Source organism: Macrobrachium nipponense, chromosome 5 (assembly GCF_015104395.2).
Source record: "Macrobrachium nipponense isolate FS-2020 chromosome 5, ASM1510439v2, whole genome shotgun sequence".
NCBI classification, from domain to species: Eukaryota; Metazoa; Arthropoda; class Malacostraca; order Decapoda; family Palaemonidae; genus Macrobrachium; species Macrobrachium nipponense.
The window spans coordinates 49,172,461-49,199,827 of NC_061107.1; the positions used below are offsets into that span (position 1 = coordinate 49,172,461).

Genomic DNA, 27,367 nt, shown 5'->3' on the forward strand with positions numbered 1-27,367 from the left:
TATGTTATTCTTTTGACAAATTTTTGAAGGGTCTGTGAGGGCATTGCAACACAACTTTTTAACATTTATACCTACCATATGAAAGGCTGTCTACTCAGTAGTGGAAAATTCTTTTTAAGCTAAAAATCTTTGTTGGTGATATATTATTCTTTTGGCAGATTTTGTAGGTGGGCTGGTGGTTTATAGCATTACAGCACACATGTGTAACTTTTTGAAACTTATTCCAAGAAATTCTTGTAATAAGTATTTGAGGGAGTGAAAATAGAATGGATACAATCAGTGGTGGTTAAGGAAACTTCTTAGTAATACGTACTTTTCTAAAAATGTATGTTATAAATTAACTAGAATTAACTTACTAGTAAGATATCACATGGTATTGAGGTGATTGTAAGTAGTTTTTGTTTGTTAAGATTTAAAAATTTTCTTCTGCAGTTTTCCTAAAAATGTCGTTTTCTATATGTCTCCTTAGTTATACTGCTCACCAAATTCATGGGCGATGGAATGCACTTGTTACATTGTATCAGAGAATGGTGGACCGGAATGCTAATCCAGATAATGAGCCCTTAGAAATGGCATACAAAGATTTAATTGAACCAATGTTTCCATATGTTTCATCAAAAAAAAGAAAGACTAAAATTTGGGACCCAAAAGGTGAGAGATCATTTATTTTTGTCTGCATTCACAAATAAATGTAATAACCTACTATGCTTTGTTTACTGTATTAAAACAAGTTAAGTTGCTACTTTCTAGTAGTGAGAGACTTAAAAAAAAGTGTTTGTAAATGATCGTTTTGTTTTCTATCTTTTAGTCATTCCATCTCACTGTATTTTTTCCACTTTTTATCATTCGTAGAAAAATGGAATATTCAGATGGAGAGGGCTCTGCTGCAGGCCTATATGGATAATATTGAAAACTTCAGAAAGAATAAATCGAAAAATAACAGAGAAACATGGACAGCTATAGTAGAGGTAAGTTTGGGATTTTTACATTTTATTTTGGAAGTAGGTAAGTGTATAAGGGGAAAATTTAAAGGGCATCATATAAGGTAAAGAAGGAAAGGATCAAGAGTAGAATAGGATTATATTTATTAAAGCAATTACACTCACTGTATCACATAGCTTACTCATTGACATAAGAAAGTAAGAAAGCACAAAGCACTATAAGTACTTGGTTCTTACTGCACTTCCCCTTTGATCATAGTATATGCTTTATTTCTCATGTTGAAATCCCAGTTTCAGTGGACTTGTAGTAGTGAAAATCAAGGAGAATCCTACTATATGTAATACAGCCAGCCAGCCTACTAAATTTGTCACCACTCCTTCCTTGGGCATCATTTTAGATTGTAAATTGGCTGATACCTTTCAGCCTCCAGAACTACAGTCATGCATATTAGGTTATAAAAACAAAAATGTGACCTATAACATTCTTGACTAAGAGAAAGTGGTCATAAAGAGCAAAATTTAGGAGTCTTGTCACTAGTGGCACAACTTTCAAAGCAATGTCTGGAAGTTGAAAATGAAACCATGTGGGACTACATTAAGTTTCAGTTTTATTTTGAAGAGTAGACAATACTAATCTTTGATTTTTCTAGGTGAAATTTATCCTCTATCATTAGCTTTATCTATAGCTAATTGTTGTGGGTTCATTAATGAATGTGCCCAGTAGTTACCTGCCACCCTTTGGGTTGACATTCTTAGGCAAATGTTTTAAAATTCGGGTTTGTCTTCTTTGGTTAAGGAAGGGATTGTCTGTATTTTGGTCTATATTTGGCAATATGGATTCTTCTTCTCAATCTTCCTTATTGAAATCTGTTAGATTTTGAAAGGTAAGGGATTGCAAGACCTGATTGTGTAAATTGATGTATGTGTGCGCAAACTATACTTGGATCATCGAGAGGTGAATTGTGATTGGTCTTTGGAAGAAAAAGAGATGTTACTTCTAAAACTGTGATGGCACCACCTTGGCAGCACTTCAAAGTGAGTCAACAGAACAGTCTTGAATGTAGATTTTTTTAAATTTTAGAATTAATACCTGGTCAAAAAGAGAGATAAGGCCATAGTTGACACCTCATGGGGGGGGGGCAAAACTGCCTGTGTGTAACTGAAATCCGCAAATACTTGTGACCCCTCTAAAATTGCTTATAACTGCCTATTTTAATAGTTTAAACACCAAATACAGTCAGTCCCATTATTTGCGGGGAATAGGGACCACAACCATCCTCGAATTACTAAAATCTGATTACTTGACATCCCCCTCTAGAAATGCTTATCCAGGCAGTCCCCAGTTATCGGGTGGGTGCTGATAAGCGAAAAACACCATTAACCAAAACTCAGCGATTTGTGGCACTTATGGCGCCCAGTTTCAGACTTAATGGTGCCAATAATCAGTTAATGGCACCTCTGTTAGATATGTTATGGTGCCATAACTATTATCGGCACCTTATGGCGCCAATAACCAGAACTCGCCCCGTTATGATGCCATAAATTGCCGATTTTGTGGTGCTAGACAAGCACAGTAAATCGATAATTCCTGGAAATTCAGTGATCACCTTGCCCCTTAAAACTGAGGAGAGAGATTGAATATTCCTCTTCCTTAAAAGGAGGCAAATGAGAATGCTGTCAGGAGAGCAAGGCCAAGAAGAGTCCTCTTCCTCGAGGACAAAAGTATTCCCAAAACCAGATGGTCTAAGGAGACTAGATGCTAAAGTTCTCATTCCATCTGGCAGAAACTTGAAAGTCAAAAGCTCTCTCACTAATTATACTCACTGACACCTTGCACAGACTCGTTGAAGCCTCATGTGGACTCACTGATGCCTCTGACTCATTAACACCCATGCAGACTCACTAACACCAGTGCAGGCTCAGTAATGCCCATACGAACACACTAATGCCTATGTGGACTCTCTAATGCCCATGCAGACTTGCTGAAGCATGTGCAGACTTGCTGACACCCATGCAGACTCACTGACACCAGTGCGGACTCACTTCCAGCCATGAGAGCTTGCAGACAAGGGTGCAGACTGCCAGGCAACCTTGCAGACTCACAGACAACCATGCGGACTCACAGACAACCATGAGGACTAGCTGCTAGAAGTATGGACTCACTGACACCACGAGCAGACCAAAGACTCATGAAAGGGATAGCATCTTAGTGAATACTTGAGGCATGGAACTCATCCTGACATGAAGAGCTTGACATTGACATTTCTTTCCCTAAAGATGAAGAGTAGGCGTTTTCTGAAGGTTGGTGAATGGGGGACATGAGAGTACATATTGTTCATGAGCGCCTTTGTTGCGTGGTCAGTATGGTGTTGGCGTGCCACCTCTGTAAGTTCACTCTCGACATGGTTCGGAAGTCACGTAAAGCTGTTGGTCCCGTTGCTGAATAACCACTGGTTCCATGCAATTTAAAAACACCATACAAACAAACAAACATATTGTTCATGTACCCGTAGACATCCATATCTTTCCTCCATGGTGGTTAAAGACTGTGGAGGATGGCGCCATGATAAAAGGGGAAAAAACCTGGTTACAGAGGTTGAACTTGTATATGTCTAGAACTGTCCTCTAACTCTCATTGCCTGGCAGTAGGAAGAGCCAGTATCACCCATCCTGCTGATGAGTAGTACTACCAAGTCCAAAAAGACACTGGCTATAATCCACTGTTTATTTGATATCTATGTAATTGGTTAAACTAGCAATGATGACAAAAAATTGTAGTAATTATGGTTCTATTGTCATCAGTGTCTTTTGTTTTACAATACTACGTATATAATTATGGATAAATAAATCCCTAAGGAGGATCTGTTATAATTTTTGATGTGGTTATGATCCATGAATAATTGTATTGGTAATAAACTTATATTTTTGTAGTAATTAGAATTTTTTTTTCTAAATTTTTCTATCAATGTAATCTGTATAATGCTGAAACTGAATAAGGATTAAGACTAAATGTGGTTTCACCATCTGTTTGTTTTACCAGTTTTCTGGGAACATTTTTTATTCCATTGAATTATAAAGTGATTACTTATAAAATATTTAATAGCAATGAAACAAAAATCTATCATTCATCTATACAGTGGTACCTCGTTTGTCGAACGTTCCATTTTTTGAACAAAAATTTCAAGAAAATTGTGTATCATTTGTCGAACAAATGCTCGTACTTCAAACTGACTGATTATCTAGTTTATACTTGTATTAGACGGACTGCTGGGTCTTACAAGTTAAACTGTATTAATTTTTTTTTATTTACAATATATAATTTAATGATAACCATATTCGACAAAATAAATGAAAGTATAAAGCATTTATTATAAATTTAGCTTTCAATATAACATTTAGCATAAAAGATGTATAAAATTGTACGTAACCGCGTTGACGTCCCGCACGGCTGACTTGAGACTGAATGAGGGAGCATTGATATGTTGAGGAGAGAAGTAGAAGAGAGAGTTAAAATATTACTGTGTATGTAAAAGTTCACATAAAAAAGGAAATTTCCCAGTAAATTTAACATAATGATAAAATATGAAAAGAATCAATCAAATGCAATACATAAAAAAAGGAAAAACAAAAATAAATTCTTAATTGAGCATGTGTTTTCAGTGTCCCGAATGAGACGGTCTAGTTGAATGATAAATATAGAGAGTTGAGCAATATTAACAAAATAGTAAATGAAAGAAGAAAGCTTTTCACAATAAAATTTAGCATAAATGATTAACAAAATAATTCGTCATTGCTGTGATACACCGTAACTTGAGGTAGAGTGAGGGAGCGTTTATATTTTTGAGAAATGGTGAAGTTATTGTGTCGTGATATTGTTGAGGAGAGAAGAGACAGTAAAATCTTTACTATAATATGTAGGTAAAAGCAGTACCAATTCATATAAAAAATAAAATTTTATTTCACAATAAATTTAACCAAAATGAATTAAAACCAAACAGAAAACAATAAAATTGCAATAACATTTTAAAAAAAAGCTTGCACGAGTCATGTTTGGTGCACTGAGAGAGAGAGAGTCAGTGTTGGTGCACTGAGAGAGAGAGAGAGAGAGAGAGAGAGAGAGAGAGAGAGAGAGAGAGAGAGAGAGAGGAACGGCTCTGCTTCCCACCGATTTATCAGCTGATCTGAGATGATTATTCGCCTATTTCTTTCACTTACACTCTATTTGCCCAAATTACTTTTATTTTTTGTACATGAACTTTCCTGTCAGATATACAGGCAGTCCCCGGGTTACGAAGGGGGGTTCCGTTCTTAAGACGCGTCGTAACCCGAAATTCGTCGTAAGCCGGAACGACGTTCTTGAAAACATGTCCACAGGGAAAATTTCACTAATTTGCAATTTTTCTTAGGGCCGTATCTCTAAAATTATCACTATTTTACTTTTTTCATGTGCAACTGTGTATTCACAAATTACTGTATATTTTCATTAAAATACAAGAGAGAGAGAGAGAGAGAGAGAGAGAGAGAATTACATAAAACCATTAAATTCGTTGACCATTGTATGGCATTGTTAAGCTCCGAGTGTCACTGGAGTTATGAGGTAGGGAAATTGATAACAGGAAAAAAAAGACGAAGGGAAGAATTTTCTTTTGAAATTAGTTATCATATTATACTACTTCTATTATTATTATTATTTATTATTATTTGAAATATAATAAACACTTGTAATTTTAACATCTACCATAAAAATTCTCTCATCTCAGTAAGAAAGAGGAATTATCCTTACAAGTGAAATGGAAAGGTCATTTTCATCTCTTTTAAAATACGACCATTATGAATTTTGTAATTAAAGTTTTATTATTACTATTATTATTATTATTATATTATTATTATTATTATTATTATTATTATTAAATAACTGAAATTATCAAATAAACATTTTACATACTAGTACCATAAAAAAATTCTTTCATCTCGGTAGAGCATCTCAGTAAAAGAGAGAGAGAGAGAGAGAGAGAGAGAGAGAGAGAGAGAGAGAGAGAGAGAAGAGAGAGAGAGAGAGTTATCTCTCTCTGTTCTCTCAAAAAAATACTTATAACGCTTCCAGCGAAAGAGAGGGAGGGAGTTACCACTATGACACATTATCATCTTGTGTGGCAAAAGAGAGAGAGAGAGAGAGTTAACCTTAATTAAAAGTGACATGGATAGATTAGTACGTATTGTATTTGTTTTAAAATACTATCACATATGAATTTTGTAATTACAGTTATTATTATTATTATTATTATTATTATTATTATTATTATTATTATTATTATTATTATTATTATTTGAAAGTATTAAAAACAAATAGTACAAGTACATGAAAATCTCGAGTCTCAGTAAATGAGGAGAGAGAGAGAGAGAGAGAGGGGGGGGGGGGGGGGAAATATCATGAACACCTGATTGCAACACTGCAGCTCTTCCCCCTCGCAGCTCTTCCCCCTCCTGCCTGTCACAGAACTTGATATATCTGACAGTTTTAGTACCTGGATCTCGAGAAAAGGTTACTGAAAGAAGACTGGAATTTCCTTCATTCTTCCATAATTTTTGTATATTATAAATAAGCTAAAATCTTACTAATTCACTATGGTATTTTCTTTAATGAATTGAATATTATTGCTGTATAAATTAATAATTTTAATATTTGAAAATAGTAAATCATTTATTTATCATACACATACATCTTTGTAGGAGAGAGAGAGAGAGAGAGGAGAGAGAGAGAGAGAGAGAGAGAGAGAGAGAGAGAGAGAAGAGAGAGAGAGAGAGAGAGAGAGAGAATTATTATGTGATATCATTTCAAAACCTTATTAAACTGTTTACTAATACAGTAGTTAATCAAACAATTAATATGTTTGAAAATTAGTAAAGCCAATTTTTTGTATTATAAAAATGTATTTAGTCATGCAAATAAACATCAAAATACACTAATTTGTGATTATTTTTGTCGGAAAATACAGAGAGAGAGAGAGAGAGAGAGAGAGAGAGAGAGAAACTATGGTTTTTATATCCAAGTCTAAGTAGAGTATAAATGGATTCTTTAAGTGAAATAATGTTTCAATGATATTTTGCTGTTTTGTATTAAAGGATATGTATACTGTTTGAGAATGCGTTCCTTATCCTTGACTATGGTTACCATACAGTTTAATAGCGTAAATTAATTTATGCGCCCTCCGCTCAGAAACTAGTTTGCGTATGAGGTATCGTTAAAAAGCATAAAAAACCGTCGTAACCTTGGAATTTGTGTTGTAATCTAACCAGAAACTTAGTTTTGCTAATTATGTATACTGGAAACAAGCAATGATTTTTTCATTATTTGCGCTTTTGGACTGTTGTAAACTGCGCATCCAAAGCTAGTGTATTCATTCGCTCGGAAACAAGTTCCGCATATGAGGCGTCACCAAAAAAATTTAAAAAATATGACCTAAAAAGTGTCAAAAATCATCATAACCTCAAAATTTTTGTTGTAATTTAACCAAAAACTTATTTTTATTAATATACTGTGCTAAACTATAAAGGATTCTTATCATAGTATGCGTTTTTTAAAAGCGTCGTTAACTCGGAGCGTCGGAAGCGTCAGCGTCGTAACCTCGGAACAAGCGTCGTAACCCAGGGCGGATTTTTCAATGAATATTTAAGAAAAAGCGTTGTAACCTCGGAACGTCGTAAGCCGGACCTGTCATAACCCGGGGACCGCCTGTATACTTAGCTTACGTCTCTGACGTCAGCTAAGTATGTACAAAACTTTATTGTAAAATAATAATATCATTTTGTCTGTCACGGTAAAATACCAATCTAGTGATGATTGCTCTTTATTACTACTGTAAAAGTATCTCAGCTCTGTAATAAACAAATTGCTGTCCCTTTCAGCTTCTTCGTATCTTCGATACGTCCTCGAGAAAAGTTATTTTATCTCCCTTTCCTTTTCTTGTATTCTTGACTTTTGAGTTATTTGTTTGCAAAATCCTCATGTTTGTTTTAAAAGTCTGCCATTTGCCAACAGTAAGTTGATTTATTGTGGCATAATCAATCGCTTTCGTGTACTTAAGATCCAAGTTTAAACATGCTGACACTCTCTCTCTCTCTCTCTCTCCCCCCTCCCCTCTCTCCTGCCTCTCCTCCCTTCTCTCCTCTCTCTCTCTATCTTTCTCCCTCTCTCTCCCTCTCTCTCTCTCTCGTCTCTCTCTCATCTCTCTCTCGCTCTCTCTCTCTCTCTCTCTCTCTCTCTCTCTCAGATATACAGTGGGTCACACACTACTGATTCCTTTGATTATCCTTGTACATAGTATGTGAATAAAATTGATTTTATTATCAACCTTTGCATACTGCAACCAATTCGGTGTGCTCAAAGGGTTCCCGTCTCTCCTCCCTCCATCCCACAGCCGGCTGGCGCCATTTTTACCAAATAGTTCATAAGTCGTACACAGAAAAAATAAAATTTTACTTCATATAACATACTGTTTCATTACTTTACACTCTTAATTCAACTTTTGAACACATTAATAATGAAGAAAAAATGTGAAAGGAGGGACTTTTTGGGTTGGCTAGAACGAATGATTCTGATTCCCTTTATTTTTATGGGAATATTTGTTTCATATTTCGAACAAATCATACTTCAAACAGCCTTCTGGAACAGATCAAGTTCGAAGTACAAGGTACTACTGTATATTCATATAAGCAACGACGTATAATACTATACAAATAGACAACATATTGTTTATAGTTGGCAAAAATTTAAGGGAAGGGAGCCCTGGGATCTATACAGGAGGCCTGCAGTTAATGGTGCAATCACTTAGTGGCGAATTGGTTTTACGGCTGTCAAAAATATTAATTGAAAAAAAAGATATTTTAGGTATTTTTCAGACCATAAAGGTTATGCAAATGATATTAAAATTTTTTTATGCCCCTGATGCTGTTGTATGCCAAAAATATAGAGTTAAGTAAGTGCAAATTTAGCTATGGATTAGTCGATTTATAAATGTTCATGCTTTTATGTTTAAAATGTGTATGAAAATGTATTACGTATAGGGTATTTTTATTTCTGCACATAAATATAACACAAAGGCAGCTTTTGAAACTGCCCTCCACGTTATCAAAGAGGATGTTTTTCATGTTCGTTCTTGTCCACCACCGCCTGCCACTCTTCCGAAAATATAGTTAAAAAAGTGCAAATTTAGCAATCAATGTTTCGATTTTATAAATGTTCATGCTTTTATGTTTAAAATGTGTATGAAAATATATTACGTATTTAGGGTATTTTTATTTTTGTACATAAATATGATACAAATTAAGGCAGCTTTGTCACTGCCCTCAATGTTATCAGAGGATGCTTTTTCTTGTTTGTTCTTTCCGCCGCTGTTCCGAAAAATGCATTTACAAAGACTTCACGTGGTTATATTTTATTGATTTGGGAGCTAATTATAACTCATTTTGTTAATGACACTTCAGTTTTTTTTTATAAGTTTTCATGCTTTTATGTTTAAAATGTGTGTGAAAAATGTATTACAGGATATTTTTTTTTATTTTTGTACGTAAATACATGATAAAGTGGCCAGTACACATGTCCATTTGAAGTCTTTGTAACAGCCCTTCACATGATGAAGAAAATTGGTTGTTCAGTTGTGCCTGAATAATAAAATTTTAATTCTTATCTTTGAATCACAATTTTATAACAAATTATATTTACAAATGTTGCATAGATTGATTTTTAAAAGACAAAACTTGCGTATACATTCAATTTTGCAACACTGCAATTTGTTTGTTTATCCATGGGATAGAAGTATACAAAATATGACTTTTTTACGTGAGCAAAAAATTGAGGCACGACTGTATGAACTTGATATGCCACTGCTACTTAGATGGCATGGTGACAAAAATTAAGATAAGGAAAGAAGAAAAAGTAAATATTCATCTTTCCATAAATCTTTTAAAAAGTCATACATTACTTAACTGTATCCAATAATATTGTGTGTACGTATTCTCATATTATATTATAAAATACTAAGGTAGATCTAAGCCGGTATTCCGCGGAGCGGCCAATGTTTTGATTTGGAAATCAGCTGATGGTGAATACGAGTTTGTTTCACCATATTTAACAATTCTGAGCAAGTTTTCTTGCTTCTAGTTTGCATAAATGAATATCTAGATACTTAGCTGATATGAGACAAGGTTATTTTTCCTTATACGACGTGTTTTTAGCTGGAAATATGACTTGAATATGTCTCATTGTGATTGTGAACTATTTTTTTTTTCATTAAAAGATTAGGCAGCATGTGTATTGAGTAAAACAATACGTGATTCCGTTCGCAATTTTCCATTATATCATCGTAATACGAATTAACGTTATTTATCTTTTATCAGCGTGAAACCAACAGTAAAATGTGTTCTTTCAAGCTCAGTAGTTTTGATTAAAATAATTTTATCTCAGTTTTATCTACAATTGTGTTTGATGGCATCGGTTTACTGGAGTTTTATCCCTGTTGCTGATGCACGATAATGGTCATTAGCAGCTTGAACAGTTATAACTAGGTTTAAATTTAACAGCATATTTCCCTGTTGAATCTTTGATCTATAGCAAATAAAGTTATTACATTAAGATATCTCAGTCCTATTCTACATAATGTCATTAATAACAACTACAGTAATAGTGTACTATAGTACAATGATAGAAATACAAGCCAAACGGATGTTGTTATCCAATTCGGTTGTACTTAGAAAAAAAGTTTCTCATTCAGTTGTTCATGGCTGTGCAAGTTTACGCAAAGAGCATAACGTTAAACCATATTTTCATAATTCTGTTTTGCTGTTTTTTAACTTATGTAACTAGAAGATGGGATAAAGTTAGGCTATTGTAATTCGGTCTCTCGTAAAATCGAAATATCGTATCTTGAACACTATAGTTATACCTGTACACTGTATAAAACCTTATTACGTCTTTATATAGTCTAGACACCCAAAGGATTAAAGATAGGCTTTTTTCACTTTACAGTATTTATAATACTATAATGTACTGTACTGCATAAATATAATTTTACTCAATGCGCCATTGCACGATTACGGTGCTTTTTGACTGGTCTAGGCCGCTGTTAACTGGTCTAGTACTCCGAAAGAAGGTGTGCGGCAGCTGTAAACTTTTAAAATTTCTTAGCGCCGAAAATCGCCTGTGTCGGCGGCCAGGAACGGAACCCCTGCCGCTAACTGAGGGCTGCCTGTCCATACTGCAGAGGGGGCTGCTAGGGAAAAGAGTTTAAGAATCACTGGTCTAAGTAAACATTTCCTGAAGTATTATTGCTATAAAATCTTAGTTTATTTTTTTTTTTATACATATGTATTTGTTCATTGCAATTACTGGCCTGTGAGCAGCATTGAACAAAAAATTGTCACAAAATTTTTTATGACTTTTTAAGTGGAAGTGAGAAATATACTACTTTCCCACTAAAATGCATATTATCTACAACAAAAACTAGCTCTTTGTCTTTAAAAAATGATCATATCAGAGAAGTATGTATGTATCTATGTACAATGGAACCTCTGTGTTTGTATGTAGTCCGTTCCAGAATGTCTCATGAAGTCTGAAAGGTATGAAATCCAAAACAATAATTCCAATAAGGAATAATGTAAACCTAATTAATGCATTCCAGAGTGTACCCAAAAATATTAACAAGAATACGTTTTATAGAGAATAAACACAGTTTTACTTACTAGAAACAATGAGAAATAAATATAGATTACTAATGAAATGGATAAATAAACATTTAACATCACTCTTACCTTTATGGAAGACGTGCTAGCGTATGGAAGACGAAGAGGAGGGGAGAGGGGTAGGTTATGGTTTGGAAGAGGAATCCCCATCCAGAGGGACTTGTGGTGTCAAGGACCTATCTGGGGTTACTTCTCTTCATTTTTTACTGATACTATCTGGGGTTACCACCTTTCTTCGTGTTTTTACTGGCACTAGACCCAGCTTTAGAGTCACTGGACCCCTGTCACACAACAAAACTGTCCAGAGACATTTGTTTCTGATGTATCTGTTAAAATTTACCTAAAGTGAAACAAGGCATTGTCATTAAACATGTTGGAGACACAGATTACAAGACCTTTGTTGGGATGATAATTCTCCATTAAAATTTTTAACATAACTCCACTTTGCAAACATGTCCTTAATCACAAGTAGGCACATAATGTCGTATACCCATTAACTTAATGAATTTTTCAAACCAACCTCTTAGATCAGCATGCAGCATCCTTGCCTTTTCACAAATTATTACCTCCAACAGTTTGCTATGAGTTCTTTCTTAAATTCTGGTGTTTCTCGCCTTTTTCACAGAAAGAACTATCTTTGGCCCCATGATGACTTATTTAGAAGTTGCACTTGATTAGAAAAAAAAAAGTACAAAAAACAATGAACACAAAAGTAGAATGGGTCACAAGAGAACATGATGCTCTGTTTGAATGCTTGGTACAGGTTTAGTCCCGAGGTGGGCCCTGGAAGGAGTGTCTCCGAGTGTACAAATTCTGAGGAATTTAATCCTCAAGACAGTTTTCTTACTGGCCTTAGACTTTTTCAAAGAGGGTTGGCAAGCTACATGGACTCTCTTAATGTTAAACATACGAGGGCTTGGTGTTCCGTTAGCCTTCGAATTTATCCCAGAATTCATAGTGAAGACCCAGAATCCCTCTATTCGTGATGACAGATTTGAATCTTTCTCGATCCCCTCTCTCCAGGATTTTATTGATAATGACCCCGATGAATTGCTGTTACGCCCTGTCAGGGCACTGCGTAGCTATTTCAAAAGGGCTTGGCATCTCAGATTTGATAGCTGAAGACTTTGTTAGTACAAGCTTGAACAAGAAAGAAGTGTCCAAGAATATTATCTTCTTTTGCTTATGTGACATGATTAGGTGAACTTACACCTTCACTTCACCTTCATATGCCAATACAGTGCATGTAAGAACACATGATGTTAAGGGCCTAGGCCCTACCATTGCTTTCAAGAAGAACTTGTTGGTTCACAGGATTTTGAAGGTCAGTACCCTACTTTGCCAAACCACCTTCACATCCATCTGCGGGACCCTTGGACACAATTTCCTTGGGGTCCAGTGGTAGCTGCTCAGGTTGTGTAGCTCATCCAGTCCCCCTGGCGGGACATTTAGAATCTTACCTATGATGTATGTACCAGTGGGCAGTACTAGAGAGAATAATTGCATCATATACTGTAACTGATTAGATGCAGGTGAGCAAGCTTCCATTCTATAAAGTTTTATATGTTTGTTCCCTCATGTTCATTCCTACACAATACAAAATCTGTTATAGGAGCAAGTCCCATTTCTTTCTTTTACAAGGAGAGAGGAGAAATGGCAAGAAACAAATTTACCATGCAACACAACAAACAAATGGATGGCAAATGTGAGCTTTGTTGTCTTTGAGAGTTCTTTACCATCATCGAGAGGCAGTAGAGCTATGTACTTCATATTCTATTATCCCAGATGTCTGGCTGTTCAGTAACAGATCAGAGGCTTTTGGCTCCTTATGTCCTTCTTATGGTCAGGAAGTGAGCCCAGTTAGTCTGAACCTACAGTCAGTTCTAAGACTTTCTTATCCTTCCCCCAAGAGGTAAGTCATCCTTACATTAAGACTAAGGTTTGTTCCGTATGTGAACAAGTGACAAATTTAAATAAATTTATATTTCTCATAACAAACTTTCTGTCTTAATGTACAACCCACCTCAAGCCATCCCTCATTTTTTCCTTGGTAGAAGGAAACAGCATTGATGATGTGTAGCTGGGGTAAAGCAGGTCACATAGCATCCTCCTTCTCCCCTATGGGCTGATGCGTGTTGCCACCAGTGCCTTGTGTTATTTTTAACATAACTCCAACTAGCACCAGAGAATTAGTCCTTGCGTTAAGATCGAGGGTTTGTTAGTTATGATAAAGACAAATTTATTTAAAATTTATCATATTAATCTTGCTCCTTTTCTTCTTTCCATGATTATTTTTATTTGAAAATATGAAGACAGTTGAGTTATCTAGGCTATTCTATTCAATTGCTTTGAGGTTCCCCCTATTTTGTACTTTATTAATTTTCATTCATTAAATACATTCTTGAATTTTTATTTTGTTAAATGATAGATGACTGCCTAGTTTATGATTTGATATCTCAATTACTGTGTGCACCTCTTACTTTTAGGCTTGATATTTGGAAGTAAGGAATAGATTTTGGAAGTCTGAAATTAAATATACTTACTACATGATTTAATTACTAAATAGCATGATGCTTTTTTTTTCATTTTGATCCAATATGAAATTCTTTGCAGAAACTTAAAGAAGAAGGCTTTACCACAACCTTGGAAAAAGCAAGGACGCGCTTTTATGAACTCACAAAATATTACAGCACCATGCTTCGTTATAATTCACAACCTGGTGCTCTACACAGAGAATCTAAACACCATGAAATTCTTGCAAGAGTAAGTTTTAGAAGCTTTTATAAGTAGGTGATTCATTTAAAAACTACTAAACTTTGGATATTGTAAATATCTTGGATATACATGTGTAATGTATGGTCAATATTGAGTTACATTGAAAAGAGCTAAATACTCATTGATATAAATGTATTGCTGTATAAGTGTGACTGAGAGTGTAAATTATTTTATTTTGAATTCTTAGATCTACAGCCAGTATAATTTTTGGCCGCATGATGGCTCTGTCATCAAATTGGACAACACAAATGCAAGGAAAATGCGACAGTGTAAGTGCACTCAGTTTTCAGTAATATAGAGTAGTATTTGAGGAGTAACATTAATCGGCAATGTATGATCATTTTTTGAATAACTATGAATTTACAAGCCAACTTGAAAAACTGGCCTTCTATTAGCATTTTTTTTTAAATTATGGAAATCTGCAAAAACTTGTATCAAGAAAAATTCACAAGGTTTAATATTGGAGAAGAGATTATATTAAGAGCTCAGGTAACAGTAAATTTAGGTGTTTTGGGTTCAACTATTACTGATGGCTGGGTGGATGCACCACTCATCATTGGTAGTGTCAGTCTTCCTTAGAGATTGTAATTGCCCCACAATGCCTGTTGCTGGTTGCCATAACCAAAAGATTTAACTTTATGATATATGAAAAGAAAGAAACATAATAAGAACCAAATGTGATTTACTACTGTTTGCAAATATCTAGGAAAAAGGGGATGGAATAAAGGGCTTGTAGAGCATTACTGCCTTTAGTGTACAAGAAGCATGGTTATCTGGTTATAATATATGTTGAATAGGTCAAAGTGTTCATTGTAATTTAAGCACAGGAAATGATCTATACATATAAAGATGGATTTAACATAAACTAGAGTAATATTTATGGTTTGCATCTTTGGAGAATAAAACTTTCCTCAAGTTTCTCATTTTTTTTTTTAAATTAGTGAATGCACAGCTTCGGTGGTCAGAAGAGGAGTCACGAGCAGTGTTGCAACTTTATCCTCAAGTCTTGACAGAACATCTACAAAGTGCAGAGCAACAACCTCTAGAGGAGCTGTGGGTGGAAATGGCCAAGATGCTGCTGTGTGTGAAGAACATTCAGAAACTCCCTTATGAGGCAAGTTTTTTTTTTTTTTTTTAAGAATCTGTCAATGAGATGTTATATATATGTATATATATATATATATATAATATATATATAATATATATATATATATATATATATATATATATATATATATATATATATATATGAGGCAAGTTTTTGTGAGATTCTGTCAATGAGATGTTTTATATATATACAGTGGTACCTCGAGATACGAAATTAATCCGTTCCGAGGCGGCCTTCATATAATGAGTTTTTCGCATTTTACATGTAAAATGGCTAATCCGTTCCAAGCCCTCCAAAAACACCCTAATAAATTTCATAATAAAGCTAAATTGACCTATAAACAATGAAATACTACAACAATTTAGACCATTCAATACCTAACTTAATACGTACTGCTAATTACCTGTAAATAAAGTGTATTACTATGAGATTCAGGGCCTCTGTAACACGGTTTTTTCGCAATAACTTTTTATCTATGCATTTTATAAATATAACGCTTATTCAGAATACATATTATATCTACTTTATATGAGGCAGCTGAGTCATACCGTCAACTCTTTCATTACATCTGTGAGGAGCTTTTTGGTACCCTAAAGGTTCTGATGATGACCAATATTACCTCTAAACTTGCAGCATTAATGAAGAACTTTGGTGTGGATAAAGTACAGGACTCCACCAAAATGCACATACATCAAAGGATTGAGACCGAGTTTGGTGGTTCTCTTCACATCATCCCATAACATAATGGCAAACTTCTCATCTATCCAGACAATTTAACAGTATAGGAGCTTGTCAGGGAAAAACAATCTCAAAAAAACAGTTGAAGACCCTGTCTAGAGGTGATGCCCAGGAACTCCAAACAAAGACTGCCAAGCAATTTAGGGCTGACATCAAGACCAAAGCCCCAGTGAGCATGGCTGGACTAAAGCTGAAAATCTTTCCTGGAGCTACTGGCTTGCAAGTGTACATAGATTTGCAAGCTGCCTGAATGCAGATGTCTGGTCAATGGCCTCACATGCACTGATATGTGCAAGCTGCAGACCTCAGTCCTTTGACGTATGTGCTTTTTGGTGCCTGTACTTTATCCACACCAAAGTTCTTCATTGAATCTGCAAGTTTTGAGGTAATATTGGTCATCATAAGAACCTCTGGGGTACCAAAAAGCTCCTCACAGCTGTAATGAAAGAGTTCACTGTATGACTGACTAACAGCTGCCCTCATCTTCTTAATCATTGGCACTAAGAGCACCCTCCTGCTGTGAAGTTTTGCTGTGTGCATACAATCTATTGCAGGACCAGTGTTAGTGTGCTTCAGTGGCCACAATATCTCTGCTAACACTGCCAAGAACTCTGCTGTCCAGTTTCTTTGTGGCACCATTCCTGATCTTAGCATCAGCTCTAATTTCTCTGCTTTTCACTAACACTTCTCAAATCTTTTGTTGTTTGGTGTATTTTTTTTTCCTGACAAAATACACAATTTGCTGCATATGTTCTTGAGGTGGATGGGCTTTCACTGCCAACCCTTGCATGACCGCCACAGGTAGTCTTCTTTTTTGTGCAATGATGCCAACTAGTGCATTCTTTATTGTGAAGAAGCTATGACATTTCCTTTGATAATTGAGATCTGGGATCTCATCTCTCCTTGAGGAGTGTCTTTAGCTAACTCCAGTATGGGGTCATGTTGCCATATTTGAGCTGCTCGGAGAAGTGTCACAAGAGTTGACAGATTTTGGTGTAATTAGGTTGTCAGTATCATCTGAACAATGAATGATGCACTTTAGCCTTGGGTGCTTAGGAGGCAGTTCCATACAAAGTTGTCAGCCATCATTCAGCTCTTTCACCTGTAACAGATAACAGTATGGATTAAGAAACTCTGGTAAGGGGTAAGATGTAAATAATATCAAGATCATGATGCAAGGGTGTTCAGTGTCTGCCATCATTCAGCTCTTTCACCTGTTAACAGATAAAATATTGGGGTTTCTGTAAAAAAGAAATTTTTTTTTTAGTTTTTTGCCTTTTAGATGTCATTAAATAAAATTTGAAGGAAAAAAATTCCATTTAAAACAGGAATCATCACCCTACAGTCTCATCTCTATGACATTTTATCAAGAAATATAGCCAGAAAGTGCATTTTTGTTTACTTTGGGGATGACGTCTCCAACTTCCGGCTTTATTTGCATGCAGATTTTGACACATGCATTTTTTAAACAAATCTGAACAGAATTTAAATTGCTAAATTACAGTGGTACCTCATTTGTCAAAAAAATTTTATGAACATTCTGTTTTTCTAATGAACTTTTCGAGAAAATTTTATATCCTTTGTAAAAAAAAAAATGCTCTCACTTACAACTGACTGATTAGCTTGTTTATACTTGTATTCTAGTAGGGCCTACTGCGTCCCACATAAAAAACTGTATTAACATTTTTTTCATTTACAATGATAGTTTAATGATAGCCATATTCAACAGAATTAATAAAAGAATAAAGCATTTCAATATAAAATTTAGCATAAAAGATGATTAAAATCTTATGTCATGCGCAGCTGACTTGAGACTGAACGAGAGAGCATTGATATTGAGAAGAGAAGTACATAGAAGAGAGTTAAAATATTACTGTATGTATGTAGAAGCAGTGACAATTCACATGAAAAAAGGGAATTTCACAATAAATGTAACATAATGAGAAAATATAAAAATCAAATGCAATACAGAAACAATAAAAAAACACTTAATTGAGCCAGTGTTTGGTGCGCTGAGTGTGACTCTAGTTCAACAATATTCAACAAAATAGTAAAAGAAAGAACAAAGCTTTTCACAGTAAAATTTAGTATAAATGATTACCAAAATCATTCTTCATTGCAATGATGCACAGCTAACTTGAGTTAGAGGGAGGGGACATTTATATTTTTGAGGAATAATGAATGAATGATTTTAAGTTCTCATGAGTCCTGATATTGTTGAGGAGAGAAGATAGTAAAATCTTAACTGTAATATGTATGTAAAAGCAGTACCAATTGACATAAAAAAATAAAATGGTATTTTGCAATGAATGTAACATAATGATAAAACATGAAACCAGTCAAATGCAGTACAGTAAAAAAAAAAAAGCCTTACTTGAGCCAGTGTTTGGTGTGCTGAGTGAAACTATAAAGAGGAGAGGAGAGGGAATACAGGGGTCTGCTTCCTACTGACTTACCATTTCTTTCACATACACTTGATTTGCCCAAATCACTTCTTTTTGTTACAGTAAAATACCTATCTAGAGACAATGGCCTTTTATGATTTTTCACCACTGTAAAAGTAACTCAGCTTCTGCGTGCCTTTGATTGTTTGTTTAAACAACTTCTTTGTGAAAAGATATTTGATCTCTTTCCTTTTCTTGCATTCCTCACTTATATCTTATTTGTTTGCAAGATCCTCATGTTTCTTCTAAATTCTCCCATTTGTCAACAGTAAGTTGATGTATTGTCATAATTAATCTCTTTTGTGCACTCAAGATCCAAGTGTAAACACATCAACAATCATTCTCTCTCTCTCTCTCTCTCTCTCTACATCACACACACACACACACACACACACACACACACACACACACACAATCAGTTCCTCTGATTATCCTTGTAAATGTTAATAAAATTGATTTTGTTATCAACCTTTGCCTACTGCGACCATTTCAGTTTCCTCAAAGGGTTCCTGTTTCTTCTCCCACTATCCCCCAGCCAGCTTGCACCATTTTCACCAAACAGTTCATAAATTGTACAAAAAAAATTAATATTTTACTTCATATCACATACTTTTTTTTATTACTTTACACTCTTGGCTTAACTTTTGAACACATAAATAACAGAAAAAATGTGAAAAGGGGGACTTTTTGGGTTGGTAAGGGCTGAATTATCCTGATTATCTTTATTTCTTATGGGGATATATGTTTTGGTATTTTGAACAACCCTCTGGAACGGATAAAGTTTGAAATCTGAGGTACAACTGTATTAGTCTTTATATCCTCCTTGTATATGACGCTCTGTTTTCTTGAAAAAACTGAAAATAGGAAAAAATTACTCTGCGAAAATTAGTTTTCATACATTCAACTTACCTGTCAGATATATACATAGCTATAGACTCCGTCGTTCCCGACAGAATTTCAAATTTCGCGGCACTCGCTACAGGTAGGTCAGGTGATCTACCGCTGCTGCTGTTGGCAGGGCTAGGAAACTATTCCCGTTTTCTAATCATATTCTCTCTGTCGCCGGCTGTATCAACATTGTTGTTACTTCCTCCTGACTAGAATTCGTTTTTCGCAAAGCTTTTGATCATCTCTCGCTGATATTTGGTGACGTACTTGGATCGTTGTTTGGCATTCGCTATCGTGGACTGTTTTTTTTGGACTTGGTTGGAATTTGTGAATATGTCTGATTCTAGTGTTAGTTTCAGAGTGTGTGTGAATGAGGGCTGTAAGGTGAGGATTCCGAAAGCTTCGGTAGATCCTCACACTAGTTGTAGAGGGTGTAGAATGGTTGAATGTTCAATTGAGAATACGTGTAATGAGTGTGAGAATCTGAGTGCACAAGAGTGGAAGAATCTAACTTCTTACTTGAAGAAGTTAGAGAGAGATAGAGAGAGGAAGAAAACCCGCAGAATGTCTGCCTCTCATGATTTACTGTCTAGCTCTGTAGCTTCTTCCTATGATGATAATGACCATTCTGTTTCAGCCCGTTCACAAATGGCTAATCCCTCTAGTTCGGCTTCGGAAATAGCAGAACTTAGAGCTTCCCTTCAGAAAATGCAGGAAAAAGTCGCAGCATTGGAAGGTAAGGAAAGTGAATGTGGCAGTGATATTAGTGTCCCCAGTGTAGTGGAGGGGGCGTCTGGTCGTCTCTGCGACGCTCCCAGGCCTAGACCTCTTCCAAGCTCCCTGGCCCGGAGGAGAAGGAAAGTCGAAAGCCGTACGGGGGTTGTGGAGAATCCCCAACGATCAGGCGTCCCTTCGGCAGAATCGATCGTATCGACTGCTAAAGACCGCTATAAGAGGGTCCTTCGAGAGTGCTTTTCGTCGTCGAGTTCGCCTTCTCCGAGAAGAGGGTGGAAGGAGTCGAATCTTTCCCGTCCTTTGAAGAGGAGTATGAAAGAGCATGAGATCAATTCGAGTCCCGAGCGCTTCTCAGAAGGAGGAGCGCCTTCGGTAGTAAAGAGGGCGAGAATACAGTCAGACTCTGGGACTGGAGGAGATCCTAGAGCGCCTTCCAGATCTCCCTCTCCTAATTCGGAGATTCCTCAACCAAGAAAATTTTTAAGAAATTTGAAGATGCAAGAGCAATTAGCCTTGCTAGTAGGAACTCGTTATAAGGAGCCTACTCGTAAGAAGGATGATAGGCTTCCTATTAAAAGATCTAAAGAACTATTCTCCTGCCAGCGCGACGCATCCTTCAGGGGAGTTTGTCGCACAGGCGGCCATCTCTGGGGGGGGCGGTGCGCTAGACAGGCGAGAGGTAGGAAAGGAAGCTACTCCTGTCAAGAGTAGGGCGCCAACCAGAAGCCAGACTCCGAGTAGGCGTAACGAGCCAGGACAACATTCAAGATCTTCAATCAAGCGCCAAGAGCTGGATGAAGAAGAAGATCCTGTTAGGAGTAGAGCACTTATAAGACGGAAAGCGCCTACTAAACATCAGACGGATACTCCTCCCAAGCACCAGGAGTATTCTGAACTAAATACTCCTCCCAGGCGCCAGGGGTATTCCGAAGCTTATACTCCTCCCAGGCGCCAGGGAGTATTCGGAACAACTTAATACTCCTACCCACACGCCAGGAGTATTCGGAACAAAATGCGCCTACTAAAGGCCAGGAGTATTCGAGGCGCTCTGCGCCTGACAAGCGCCAGGAGGATTCCAGGCGCGTTACTCCTCCCAGGCGCCAGGAGTATTACGAAGCTTATACTCCTCCCAGGCGCCAGGAGTATTCGGAACTTAATACTCCTACCACGCGCCAGGAGTATTATGAACATAATGCGCCTACTAAAAGCCAGGAGCATTCGAGGCGCTTTGCGCCTGCCAGGCGCCAGGCGCCTGCTGAAAGCCAGGAGTATTCGAGGCGCTTTGCGCCTGCCAGGCGCCAGGCGCCTGCTGAAAGCCAGGAGTATTCGAAGCGCTGTGCGCCTACCCAGGCGCCAGGAGGATCCCAACCACGTTACTCCTCCCAGGCGAGATACTCCTGCTGTACACCAGGCGTATTCCTCGTAATGAACCTGACACTCGTAAGAGAGTAAGAGAAGAGTCAGTAGAAAGGAGAGAGCCTTCTCCTTCCGAGCCTATTAACCCAGAAGATGCCTCGGAGGACGAAATGAAGGAAGGATCTTCTAATTATAAAGTTCTTTCGTCCCTTCTGTTGGAGGAATATGGAGACTCTTTGACACCAGCTGCTCCCCCTTCGCCACGCTCGCAGTTTTCGAGCACGAAAAAACACTCAAGTCTTCCTCTTTCCTTAAAATGAAGCTGCCATTTCTATGAGGAGAGCGCTACAATCTCTTGACTCCTGGTTCTTCAAGAAGAAGAAGGAGTTAGGAAGGACGGTCTTTTGTATATTCCTCCCGCCAAACTTACAGGGAGGAGAGGAATTTGGTACGAAACGGGAGAGGATATGGGATTATCTCTGTCCGTTTTCAGCTGAATCAGATGTTTCTCGAGTTTGGTGGATTCGTCGAGAAGGCACGCCTTGAATGCAGCGAAGGTTACATGGGGGGCTTTCGGAAACGGACCACCTCATCAAGGGACTATTTCACACTTTAGAAGTTTTTAATTCTTAGATTGGTCCCTTGGGGTTCTGGCCAAGAAATCTCAAGAAAATGAACAACTCGACCCAGAAACCCTGAATTGCATCCTAGCCTGCATTGATAAGGCTGTTCAGGATGGATCGGCTGAGGTATGCTCGCTATATGGTGCAGGAGTTTTAAAGAAAAGGGCGGTGCAACAGTGCTTTCCTACGAAGGCCGTCTCTCATTCGCAGAGAGACCGCCTTATTGTGTTTGCGCCTCTCTCTGAACACCTTTTTCCTCGCAGTTGGTGAAGGACATCGCGCATTCTCTGACGGAAAAGGCCACCCAGGATCTCCTTAGACAATCCTCAAGGAAGAATAGGCCTGTGGCTAGTGAGGAAAAGAAAGTGGCTCGCCCAGCTCAGAAAACAGCCCTTTCGAGGAGGTCTTCCAACTAGACCGATCGCCAGAAGGAAGTCAACGATAAGAGGGGCAGGTCTTCCTTCCGTGCCTTTAAGAAAGGGAAGTGAGAGTTCTGTCCTCCAGACACCCGTAGGAGCCAGGCTACATTATTTTGCGAAAGCCTGGGAAGACTTAGGAGCCAACACTTGGACGATGTCGATTATCAAGAAGGGGTATCGCATCCCATTCAGGACATTCCTCCCTTGACAACATCTCCGAGGGAATTGTCCGCCAGATACAGGGACCAGATGATGACGGACACTCTTCGTCAAATGGTGGAACAGATGTGGGAAAAAAGGGCAATAGAACTTGTGCTGGATTGCAACTCCCCGGGGTTTTACAACCGCTTGTTTCTTGTAACAAAAGCCTCGGGGGGATGGAGACCGGTACTGGACGTAAGTGCGCTGAACAAATTTGTCGAACAACAGAAGTTCAGCATGGAAACGTCTGCCTCAGTCCTTGCAGCACTACGACAAGGGGATTGGATGGTGTCCATAGACCTTCAGGACGCATACTTCCACATCCCGATCCACCATTCGTCGAGGAAGTACCTTCGATTTATGTTCGAAGGAAGAAATTATCAGTTCAGGGCCCTGTGTTTTTCGGCCTGTCCACGGCTCCTCAAGTCTTCACAGACGTGATGAAAAATGTAGCGAGACACCTACACTTGAAAGGGATAAATGTCTCCATGTACCTGGACGACTGGCTCATCAGAGCCAGGTCTCAAAAGCAGTGTTTGGAGGACCTGTTTTTAATAACACTGGAGTTTGACAAAGTCTTTGGGACTGATCGTGAACCTCGAGAAGTCTCAGATGATCCCCAGCCAGAACGTGTGGTTTATCTGGGGATTCAGATGGATTCTCGGGGTTTTTCGAGCTTTTCCATCTCAAGAGAGACTAAAGAAAGGCTGTGCCACAGTATCGAACTTTCTAGGGAAAGAGCGCACTTCGGCGAGGGAATGGCTGAGCCTTCTGGGAACCCTTTCCTCGCTCGAACAGTTCTTTCTCCTAGGGAGATTACATCTTCGACCGCTTCAGTTCTTCTTAAGAAGAAGTTGGAGTTGGAAGACAGGTCAGCTATCGGATACGTTTCCAATATCGGAAGAAATAAAACATCATTTGAAGTGGTGGTTGGTTCCATTAAAGGAAAACAAAGGAGTGTCCCTGCAAGTACGGAACCCAAGCCTGACATTGTTTTCAGACGCCTCGGAGGCGGGCTGGGGTGCAACATTGGGACCCAGAGAAGTGTCAGGCACCTGGTCGGCAGAAACAGGTGTCATGGCACATAAATTGCAAAGAGCTCTTAGCAATTCACCTGGCGCTAAAGAGCTTCGAACACTTAGTCAGAGGCAAAGTCGTGCAGATAAATTCGGACAATACGACAGCTCTGGCTTATGTCAAGAAGCAAGGAGGGACGCACTCTTTTGCTCTGTACGAGCTGGCACAGGGATCTACTGATTTGGGCGAAAGAACCAAAGGAAGGTAATTCTTCTAACAAGGTTTGTTCAAGGGGAGAGGAATGTGAGAGCGGACAGACTGAGCAGGAGATTCCAGGTCCTTCCCACAGAATGGACACTCCACTCAGAAGTCTGTCAGAGCCTTTGGCTCCTGTGGGGGAAGCCTCAAATAGATCTTTTCGCCACATTCCTCTCCAAAAGGATAGATACATTTTGTGCCCTGGTGGAGGATCCCCGGGCTTTTGCAACAGACGCCTTTCTCCTGGACTGGTCAGGAATAGACGTTTACGCTTTTCCCCCCGTTCAAGATACTGGGGAAGTAGTCAGAAAATTCGTGGCATCCGAGAAGGAACCAAGATGACTCTGATCGCTCCGTATTGGCCAGCTCAAATCTGGTTCACAGAGGTGATGGAATTGGACAGTGGACTTCCCCAGATCTCTTCCAAACAGAATAGATCTGCTCCAAACAACCCCACTTCGAGAGGTACCATCAAAATCTACCCGCTCTTGCTCTGACTGCCTTTCGACTATCGAAGACTCGTCAGAGCGAGAGGGTTTTTTCTCGCCAGCAGCAAATGCAATTGCTAGAGCCCGCAGATCATCTACTAGGCGAGTGTACCAATCGAAGTGGGAAGTTTTTCAGAAACTGGTGTAGGTCGAAGAAGCTGTCCTCTTCCAGTACCTCTGTGACCGAAATTGCAGATTTCCTTCTGTTTCTTAGACAAAAGTCGCATCTCTCGGTACCAACTATTAAGGGGTACAGGAGTATGCTCTCAGCAGTCTTTAGAAACAGAGGATTAGATCTAACGAATGACAAGGATTTGCACGACCTCATTCGTTCACATTCGAAACATCTAGATCACGTGAACCTAAGGTTCCAAGCTGGAACTTAGATGTGGTTCTTAAATTTCTTTCATCAGATGAATTCGAACCACTTCACACTGCTTCGTTCCGTAATATCACTAGAAAGTGTTTGTTTCTGATGTCTCTTGCAACGGCAAAAAGAATCAGTGAGTTGCACGCCCTTGAATCAAGAGTTGGCTTCAAAGGAGACTCCGCAATTTGTTCATTTCAGTCCCTTTTTCTGGCCAAAAAATGCCAAAAATGAAAACCCTTCGAAGCCCTGGCCCAGGAGCTTCGAAGTTAAAGGACTTTCTAGCTTGTGGGCAGAGAGGCAGAAAGATCCCTTTGCCCAGTTAGAGCTCTAAAATTTTATCTGGACAGGAAGAAGCAGTTGGGGGGTTCGCAGAAAAGTCTTTGGTGCTCAGTAAAGAAAGACCCCAAGAGAGCAATGTCCAAGAACGCATTAGCCTTCTTTGTGAGAAGTGTTATCACGAAGCTCATAAGAAGTGTCCAGATGATTCGTTTAATCTCCTAAGAGTGGGAGCCCACGAAGTTAGAGCAATCGCAACCTCGGTGGCGTTCCCAAAGAAATATGTCACTAAAGAACATTTTGGACACAACTTATTGGAGATGCAACTCTGTGTTTGCATCCCATTATTTAAAAGACGTACGAGTTACGTTATGATAAATGCTTTTTCGTTAGGTCCGTTTGTGTCAGCACAGACGGTCTGGGTAAAGGAGAAAGCACCAATCCTTAAAATTATGTACGTAACCCCTCTTGTCGGATGTGTTCTCGGGTTTTCGGTTTATGGGAGTGTCAGTAGTCCGCACAGCGGCGGCCTTCACTTCTCTTTATTTGAAAATCGAGTGACATCTGACTATTAGAGGGGTACAAAAATTTTGTTATTTTTGTATGTATGATTTTCGAGTTTGTGGTTGTTTGCAAAGAGTTTGGGGATAACTCTAGGCAATCTTAGAACTAACACGGGTTAGGATCGGGTGATCGGGATTGGTTGTGTGCTCCTTAAATTAGTGCGTGTTGTCATATAAGCGGATGTGCTCCCATTGACAAACGCCAATTAGGATTCTGTCGAGTAAGTGGAAGAGACCCCATCGACAGATCCACAAGAATTCTTGGCCACAGATCACTATCTCGCTAAGGTTCTTGAGATGAAGCAGATCCTAGGCAGTAGCCACGAAGTCTTCCACTAAGAAGGTAGAACTAAGGTTTTTTATACCTACAACATATGTTGTTTACCTGTCTAGTCAGTTAGTTAGCTGTCTCTTGCCTCCACCAAAGGGTGTCAATCAGCTATGTATATATCTGACAGGTAAGTTGAATGTATGAAAATTACATTGTTATGATACAATAAAGTTTCATACATACTTACCTGGCAGATATATACAATTGAAGACCCACCAGCTCCCCGCAGGAGACAGGTGGAAGAGAGATATGATTAGATAAAACGGGAATAGTTCCTAGCCCTGCCACCCAGAGCAGGGCGGTAGATCACCTGACCTACCTGTAGCGAGTGCCGCGAAATTTGAAATTCTGTCGGGAACGACGGAGTCTATAGCTATGTATCATATCTGCCAGGTAAGTATGTATGAAACTTTATTGTATCATAACAATGTCATTTTTCGCCAAAATAAGCCACAAAGCTACCAACATGGAAAAGGCTATCATACCATTTTGTACTTATATTGACAACAAACAAAAGAGCATAAGTGATGTTTTGCTACCTTGGATGGTACTGATATCTGGTCTGGCCCATGGACTATTAATAAGCTTAATAATATTGGCTATAATTGGCCAAAACTACTGGTGAAAGCAGCATGTATATGTTTATGAGCAAAAATAATTCATATATTGTGTCAAACCTCTCGCCTCCTTCACCTCTAAAAGCTATTGAAATATAATTTAATATTTTTGTGTACATAGGTTATATTTGGAATTTAAAGATGTAAAAGGTTTATTGGAATTGGTACCTTGTACCCTTAAGGTGAAAAAATAGCACATTACCTCATACGGTAGCAATCTCTAAAAATTTTGCTTCATTGTCAAAATAGAAATATGCTATGGAAATCTCATTTACAACAAATGTTCATTTATAACCAAATATATTTTTTTATTTAGATTTACCCTGCAGGTTTATAGCTTTAGATTGGAATTTTGTTTCTATATTTGTATATAGTGGTCACATAACCCTCTTACGCCGAAGCGGTAAAAAAAAAAATTGTCTCCCGTGTGCCGGAAGTGTTTCAGAGTGAGCGCGGAAGCGGAAAAAATATTTTTTTTCAAA

At 38.1% G+C, this 27,367-nt stretch overlaps 1 protein-coding gene across 1 annotated transcript in view; it reads left to right on the top strand.

Moving 5' to 3' along the window:
* LOC135215288 (uncharacterized) overlaps window positions 1–27,367 on the top strand; it is a 374,690-nt gene that overhangs the window by 201,074 nt on the left and 146,249 nt on the right. Inside the window, exons 7-11 of the mRNA XM_064249832.1 lie at window positions 470–651; window positions 853–968; window positions 14,292–14,441; window positions 14,641–14,722; window positions 15,395–15,567. Coding sequence (XP_064105902.1) covers window positions 470–651; window positions 853–968; window positions 14,292–14,441; window positions 14,641–14,722; window positions 15,395–15,567 — 703 coding nt within the window. The remainder of the gene's footprint in view (window positions 1–469; window positions 652–852; window positions 969–14,291; window positions 14,442–14,640; window positions 14,723–15,394; window positions 15,568–27,367) is intronic.